Source organism: Genypterus blacodes, unplaced genomic scaffold, assembly GCF_046128005.1.
Source record: "Genypterus blacodes isolate CSIRO-AG114 ecotype Tasmania unplaced genomic scaffold, CSIRO-AGI_Gbla_v1 ptg000076l_1, whole genome shotgun sequence".
Lineage (NCBI taxonomy): Eukaryota > Metazoa > Chordata > Actinopteri > Ophidiiformes > Ophidiidae > Genypterus > Genypterus blacodes.
The window spans coordinates 8,206,353-8,215,000 of NW_027466885.1; the positions used below are offsets into that span (position 1 = coordinate 8,206,353).

At 46.7% G+C, this 8,648-nt stretch overlaps 1 protein-coding gene across 1 annotated transcript in view; it reads left to right on the forward strand.

Moving 5' to 3' along the window:
• pola1 (polymerase (DNA directed), alpha 1) overlaps window positions 1-8,648 on the forward strand; it is a 40,002-nt gene that overhangs the window by 25,496 nt on the left and 5,858 nt on the right. The window contains exons 35-36 of the mRNA XM_076158343.1: window positions 2,347-2,463; window positions 7,682-7,778. Of these exons, the coding sequence (XP_076014458.1) occupies window positions 2,347-2,463; window positions 7,682-7,778 (214 nt within the window). The remainder of the gene's footprint in view (window positions 1-2,346; window positions 2,464-7,681; window positions 7,779-8,648) is intronic.

Consider the following 8,648-nt stretch of genomic DNA (forward strand, 5'->3'; position numbering starts at 1 on the left):
TATGTGGAACTCATTTGACGTCTGCATTCAGCGTGTCAGGTATCCACTGCTATAATTATGCAATTATGAGCCTTTATTCTCTCACGTCCGACTGTACACCGCCGCCCCCCCTCACCCTTCCTCCGGCTAAACGCTTCAATTAAATGTTTTTTTTTAAATCTCTCTTGGTGCTCGCCCTGTTTTTAGTCTTTTCTCAGCTTTCGCACACAAACGCGCTCCATTTAATTTTCGTTTTTATTGCCGTTTGATTGTCTGCTTTATTCTGTTTTCTGTACGCAGCTTCCTCGGTTATTCAGTGCCAGTAGGTAGGTAGTTTATTTGTATCAACGTGTGTTAGTGTGTCACCTTCGTCACACCCATGGGAACAGAAACACACAAGCAGATTGAGATCAAACAACACAGTGAAAAACACTCACCTTCCCCTTATCTCCCAACCACTGCCCTGCGTGTGTCTTTATCAGGTTTCGGGGAATTGGTCTCATTTCCCATGATTTCCAGCTCTTTGTACGCCAGCTTCGGAGTGTTTAGATAATTAGGCCCGGTGCTGGGATTTGTTGGTAACGCTGCGATCTCTGGGGGCTTTTTAATTGATTTGGGACATACAGTATGTGTGTTTGTGTGAATGTGTGTGTTTGGTTTTCATTTAGAAGAGATTGGCAGGGGCGTGTGTGTGTGTGTGTGTGTGATGCGCTCCCTCCTCTTATCTGCTTGTTTATGCTGTTCAGCAGTTTAAAAAACAATTTCAGAAAAATCACACCCAAACCTTGAAGCCCAAATAAATACCAGCATTTACCACAAGGGGAGTCACTATCTCAGTTGCCAATCATGTCTCAGTCATGGGAGGTGGTGTGGAGGCAGAGCTGGGGTGCAGCAGCTGGAGGAGGGACTTGACCACAGCTTCTCCAAAATCTCGCCCACTCGGCAATTTTACAAACCGCCGATTGCAGTTGAAAGTTTGTCTTCTGTTAGAACTCCAGCACAAAGTTTGAGTCTGACGGAGAACGTGTGAATCTTGTTCAAACATGGTATTCTATGATGAATGAGGCAACTTCATGTCAATCAAACCATATTATAAGAATATTATTCCTCTTAGTTGCTAAAATAGTTTGTTTGTTTCTTGTCTGATTTCTATTAATCTGTGTTATATATATATATAATATTCAAACTCTATTAATAATTTTGCAAAAGATCTTTTTTTTTAGGTCCACACGGGTGTTAAGGATTGTTTTACAGTTGTTTTCAGTTGTGCTTTGCCGATGACATCACCATCCTGCAAAATGATGTACTTGCCAAAAAAGGCTCTTGAAGGTGCTTCACAGAGGAAAACAGCTTATTTGGAACGACTTATAAGGAGACTAGACAAAGAGAAAAATCAATCAAAGTAACAGAGTTTGTGTGTGTGTGGGGGGGGGGGGGGGGGCTAGGCTGCATGCGGAGAGACGGACAGGTGCAGTTGTCCTGAAGGGGTTTAATCTGTGTGATGAATGGAAAGAAGGACGGATGGATACATGGAAGAAGTATGCAAAGGCGTCAGTGGTTCCAAGGCTCTGTCATTAGTTGGGCATTAACCCCCCACACCCCCTTTAGTAATGACAGGGCATAAGAAGCAGAGGGGGGGGTGGGTTGAGAGAATATGGGCAGATTGAGAGGGTGAGACCACAGCACCTGCCCAGGGTCACTAACTCACCCCGGGGGGTTTGAGCTGCTGCCGTTTTGGCCATCAGCCGCTCTGACAAGCGCTCGACCTCCACACAGCTGAAGATACATTCAGATGTAAAGAAAACGCAGATAGGAGGGCGAGATGTGCAGTCAAATGTAAACCTCTGTTCATTTCTCCCTTCTTTTTTTTTACCACTTTGAAAACGTTCCAAGTCGATGACGTGTGCCAAATTAGGGCGGCTAAATGGAGGACACAATTTCCCGCCGAATTCGCCCATTACCAGAAACTGATTTTTAAATCTCCCCCTACGAAGCAGCGAAAGTTTTTGCCAACTCAAAAAACTATTGATGAAATAAATGCACACAAACGCAATTTTGAAAGGCGAATGTGTTTTCTGAGGCATTCTATGTTCTGGAAACCTATAATTCCGTCTTATTCACAGCGTGTTTTTGTAACAGCGTTTAGATTAGCTCCACTCTGGTCAGGTAATGGGTTCCAGTATTGGAAAGTGAGGGAGTTTGATAAATGTTGTGGGCATAAAAATGTTCACGTAAGAAATTGAAACATTTATGTGTGTGCGTGCGAGCAGCTCCACCAGTGTAATTATTGTAAGTCCAGGAGAAGTTGTGGAATTTTCAGGAATGATGAAGACGATCCAGTAACATGTGCTGGTGTCTCTCTGACAGGGCTGGCTGGTGTGCGAGGACCAGGCGTGTCAGAACAGGACCAGGCGTCTCCCCATCGCCTTCTCCCGCCACGGACCCATCTGCCTCGCCTGCACCAGAGCCACACTCAGACCAGAGGTAACACATCAACACAAACACACACAAGAGAGAAGGAAACGGACACACACACACAGGAAAGGATGACTGCAAGCCGATGCACATTACTGAATTCTACTGATTTTGTCCAGCTGATGGTGCTATGGAGCTGACATCTCCTCTCTCCACATGCATATGTGGCCTGAATAGTATCACATTTCATCATATACACTCTGATTAACATAATCCATGATCCTTCCTTTTTAATTCCGACTTTCCGGCTTCTGTGTGCACGTGTGTGTACTCGGGTGCTTCGCACACTTCCACGTGTTTGCAGGGCGCAGAGAGCTGGACAGTAGTTCAGCCATGACGTGTCTGTCTACTGCCGGCCAGCACCTTATGAGCACTTTGTTAGCTTGACCACTGGATTCAAAGGAAACACTCTCCCTTTCAATACCAGAGTGATGGTTCAATCTATTTTTTTTGTCCTCTCCTTCCCTGTCCCCGTATTACCGTCGGTGTCTCGACTCTTTGCCTTAACTCGATCTCTCTGTCAATTCCTTACCCTCCCCTCCTCCACCCTCCATCTTCCATCCACACCCCTCCACTGCTTTGCTGTGCCTGGCTCTGTGGCGACAGGTTGTAAACCAGAAGGCCAATTTCTGCTGTCACTGTAGCCACTTAGGCAGCCGTTTGCTGTGCCTGAGGGCCGCGGCACTTTAAACTACAGGCTGAATCAAACATTTAACTCTCCCACCCTTTCTCTCGCCCTAACTCCCTCTACCTGCGCTCCATTTCACCTGGTCACCGCCACGCCGCGCCTGACCCGCACCGTCGTCTCATCTGTCTTTTAAATGACGAGCACATCTCTGGAATAAAAGCGGAGCATCGAGTACCGTACTTCCGTGCCAACCAATCTAAACTACAGCATTAAATGAATCAAATAAGATAGTATGTGTGTGTGTAAGTAATTTCAGTACGCATGTATGTAGTGTGCAAGGCCTTCAACTTGACCGATAACACACCAGTGTATCTGATCATTTGTGTGTTCATTTCTTACTTGTTGTCTAGCAGGTGCCAGCTTGTCCGTGTATCTATCGGTCACTAATAGCGACTGAACCCGTTTTGCTGGTGGGTGAACCAGCCGGTGGGTGAGCCGGTGGGTGAACCATTCCAGCAACAAGAGGTGTTACCTTAAATGAACATCGCACCCGTGGAAAAAAACGAAGCTCGTTGTTTTGTTGGAATCGCAGGGTTTTATCCTGCTATGGGATATTTTCAGAGATGCTCTGGGATCACTCTGGCAACATTCCCATACATTGATGGGTCGTAAACGCTCTGTGCATCTCTTTTTATACGTGCTGCACTGACAATGTTGTTAATGTTGGAGGCCACTTGTTTCTGGCTAAGCTGCTTCTTGCATCATTGCGCATTTACTGTCGCCGTTGGTGCAGCCTCTCCTCCTCTCTCTCCATTCATCTCTCACCCTCTTTCCCTCCCCTCTCTCTTTTCTCTCTCTCTCTCTCGTTCTCTCTCTCTCACCCTCTTTCCCTCCCTCTCTCTGGACACATTCAGAACGTGATCTGATCTCCATGTAATGGGAGAGTAATAGGCACTCTGCCTTGATTGGTTGGTAATTTGGGGGAGTTATGCACAGGTGCAATTTGTAATATTTTCAGTAAATTAAATTTCTCTCTCTCTCTCTCTCTCTCTCTCTCTCTCTCTCTCTCTCTCTCTCTCTCTCTCTCTCGTGTGCGCGCTCTCCTTGTTGGTCCCTCTCTCTTTTTGCTGTACGGCGCTTAACGCAAAGCGACCATTCTCCCTCCGCCCCCACCCGCCTCAGTTCTCTCTCCTGACTTTCCCATTATTCGCAGCTCTTTCTTTCCCCCGCTCCTTTTCTTTTCATTTTCTTTCCCTCCCTCCCCTCCTTAGCTCTTACACTCTTACATTCTCTTCTCCCCCTGTCTTGCTCTCTCTCTCCTCTCCTCTCTCTGTCTCTCCCCCATCTCTCTCTACCCCTCCTCCTCCCGCCCTCCCTCTTTCTGTCTCTCTTTTTCTCCCCTCGTTTTATTGATGTACGCTCAGGCGCCCATTAGAGCTCCCTTTTTCCCTCTAGTGGAAATTGCAGCATGTTAATTTTCACACAAATTACGGCAATAGCAGGTATCTCTATTTGATACATTATAGCGGGAGCAATCAGAGATAATTGAGTGCCTTTCAGAGGGAGACGGCTGCATTCACTGCCGGCTCAAAGCCGCCCCATTATCGCCTAATCGCTCTTTAAACACTGAATTTTGCCGAACAAAAATTCTTGTCATAATTTTGCTTAAGTGTATTTGGAAATCACAGTCCTTTGAGCGAGGATAATTGAAATCAAATCCCTTTCACTGGAGCTGACATTTCTACATTTCCCCCCAATTGAAATTAATTTCAAAAATTGAGCATGAATATCTTCAAATAGCAGGCAATTATGCCTTTCAATGGGGAGAAATTACCGGTGCTGAATCGTTGGAGGCTTGCGGGCGAGAGCACCAGTTAAATGCCTTTGTTTCCCGCCGTGTTTGCCTAGTAAAGATTTACATATATTGACTCATTATGGTGTCTTGTGAAGCTGATCGGCGTGACTACCACAACCGGCAATAACGCTCAGCGCATCTAAAAAGCTCAAGAGTTTTAAAGCCCGGTGGCCTCGCAGCTGAGGGAGAAATGTTTGTTTCCCTCCATCTCTCCTTCTCCTCATCTCGCTCCCTCTCTCTCCGCAGCTGTGTGTGTGTGTGTGTGTGTGTGTGTGTGTGTGTGTGTGTGTGTGTGTGTGTGTGTGTGTGTGTGTGTGTGTGTGTGTGTGTGTGTGTGTGTGTGTGTGTGTGTGTGTGTGTGTGTGTGTGTGTGTGTGTGTGTGTGTGTGTGTGTGTGTGTGTGTGTGTGTTTGCGGGGGGCTGAATATTGTAGGTTCAGTATTTACAAGGCTTGTTGTGGGGCTGAGCTGTAAAAGAGTGCGATGGCGAGGGGGACGTGCCGAGCCGCGGCCTCGTTCCTGTTACCGGTGTTGCAGTGTGTTGGTGTCCTGGTGCCTTCAGACGCATCCACGTGGAATTGCATAATTGTAGTTTTTCGCAGGTTCACACTCGCGCACATCCACTATCAACCTGCCTGGTATTGTTTTGGTTGGTCCTATTTGTCCTTCCACAGAGCACCTTTTGGTGGTGTGGAGGTCGGGTGGATGTGTGTGTGTGTGTCCGAAATATAGAGACAGTGCTTCTAAGACCCTGGAAGTCTTGAGTGCTTACATGTGTGAGTTCTGCCATTTAGGACTGTTTCTGTGATTTGGATCCATTTCTGTGATTTAGGAGCGTTTCGTATTTCTTACTTTCCCTTTGTTCTCTCTCTCTCTCTCTCTCTCTCATTCTCACTCACTCACTCACTCACTCACTCACTCACTCACTCACTCACTCACTCACTCACTCACTCACTCACTCACTCACACACACACACACACCTTACACATGTGCACACGTGGCTTTGGCATCAGAGTTTGTGTTTGTACACGAGTTGTGGCGTGTGGGTCCGTATGTGTGTTAGGGTAGAATCAGCCAGGTAAGAGGGAGGCAAAGGAGCAAACGGGTATAAGGCGAGGGGAGGGGGTGGGGTCCCGAGCTCCCGGGAGAGAGGCAATTTCACAGCTGGTTTGCTCCTTAGGCAGTCAGGCTGAAAATGCTGCAGATTTGTGAAGCAAATTGAAATGGTGTCAGTGCAGGAACAAAGCGGCATGCTGAATGACGAGGTAGGCGTGTGTGTGTGTGTGTGCGTGCTCGAGAGTGTGAGGTGGGGTTGAGGGGCTCTAAATTCAATAACGACCCTGTAACATTTTAGCCACGCCTTTCCGACACCTGTCAGTCAATCAGAATGCAACAATTGGCCCGCCCACAATCAGAGTTATACTGTGTGTGTGTTTGCACCGACCAAGCTAGTTCAACCTTGGCAACTGTAACCGAGGCTCCATTATGGGATGTGCATGGTTTGGTTGTTGACCAGGCAGTGCATCAACGGTCAACAGCTGTGCGTGCCATGTGTGGAGCCATAGAGAGCCATAAAACACACTCACTCACACACCAGCACAACATACTTTGCATTTAGTTGCATTACATATTCTTGCCACTTGATTATGTGACAGCAGTAAAAACTGAAATTACAATTACGCGCGTTGCCGATTGGCAGGTATAATGGGCACACACAAACACAGAGAGACAGAGACACACACACACACACTGACACGCAGGAATTGTCAGGGGATTCTTCCTGGTGGTAATAATAAAGCACTCGGCGCACACCTGATGGCAGTGTGGGGTCGGGGCGTAGCGTGCCCTCTCCAGCGTAGCAGGGAAATGACGAGCCAATAACTGCAATTAAACATGCAGTATAATGGCTAATCAAATTGACAGCCTCGGCTGTTCGCATGCCTCTCTCACAATGGCTTATCACAACAAACTATTATGAGGGAGGGTATTTCATGCCCGATCCCATCTTTTCTATCCCACTGTCTCTGTTTCTACCTCTCCATTCCTTTCTGTGTCTGTACCCTTTATCTCTCTTTCTCTCTTCTGTTTCTCTCTCTCTCTCTCTCTCTCTCTCTCTCTCTCTTTCTTTCTTTCTTTCTTTCTCTCTTTCTCTCTTTCTCTCTCTCTCTCTCTCTCTCTCTCTCCTCCCCCCCCCCCCCACCACCCCTTCTTGATGTTATTCTCTCTCTGCGTTCCCCCTCTCTCTCTCTCTTTCTCTCTCCGGCAGGCTGTCGTGCGGTTCTGGTTAATTACAGTGGAGGTTAACAAAGCAAGCAAATTTGTTTTCTGGCTTGACTGTGTCACAGAGAGGAAGGGAGATGTTTTCAGGGCGGCAGAGGTGTTGGAGCTGGAGATGCATTCAAGCTCCCCGGCAAATCAAGTTTACTCATTAATTCTTGTTTTGTACATTTTTTTTTTGCCCCATCATTTGCTGCGCCTATTTAGTAAGTGAAGTTCCATGCCAACGAAACAATAAAAATGTTGTTGATTTTGATGCTTAAATATCGGGACTGCACTTTGACCACAGTCCCTAAGCAGTAGTCAGAGCGATGTAAGCAAAGGCAATAAAAGCAGAGAGGTGGAAGGAAATGAGAAAGTGAGAGTGAAGGCTGCTATCCTTCTATGGCTCGACAAGGTTTTTTGAGTGTATATTGTTGTTGTTATTGAAGAAATCTAGTTTCAACTTCTGTGTGTTTTCTTCACAGTTCTCCGAGAAGGCCCTGTACAACCAGCTCTGCTTCTACAGGTTCATCTTTGATTGGGACTACGCAGCCGCCAAACTGCCAAACACCAACGAGAAAAGTAAAAATTCACACACACAAACACACACACACACACACTTGAGCATTTTAATGTTGGGTAATTGATTAATTTAGAAAGTTTAATGACTTGTGGGGTTGTGTCTTTATTGCCTTATTCCGTCCTTCGTTCTTGCCGTTCTTGTTATTCAGTCACAGTCGCAGCATTGAAACTGAAATGGCCTCAAGCTGCTACTTGATTTGAATTTTGATTCTACAACAATGCTTCCCCACAAAAAGCACATGAAACGCAGCATTAGCAATCAATGATTTCATGTAAACATTTTACACAAGCTGCACTTATAATATTCACCATGATCAGAGGCACACGCACACACACACACACACACACACGTGCGCACACGCAGGAATCGAGCATGGAGAGTATGGACATTGGATATGGGGAGGGGGGTTAAGGACATTCAGCTCCTCGAGTCGACAGCCCTAATTTAGGAGACGGATTCAATCACACACACATACAGAATGCAAAACGCTCCAATCACTGGAAGAAAGAAGGAAAGAGCACTCCATCTCTCTCCCTTCTACCCCTACCCTCACTGTCCATCTCTAGCGCTTTCTCTCTTTTGCTCTCTCCCCTTTCGCTCTCTCTCTCCCCTCTCTTGGACAGGCACTCGTTTGGCTGTGTTGATTGAAAACAGGTTTTAGATTTGGGGAAATGATAGGGGGAGTAATGGGCGCGCTGACGAAAGGATAGCCCTTCTCCTATAATGGGACATGGAGCGTATATTTCCCCCCTTGGACTCAAATAGACGCTACTCCAGTGCTCTGGGTGCGCTCAGTAGGCGTCAGCCACACGGCCTCCTTACCCATAGTTCTCCCTGATTGATGTCACTTGATTAGAAAAGGCCGCTCG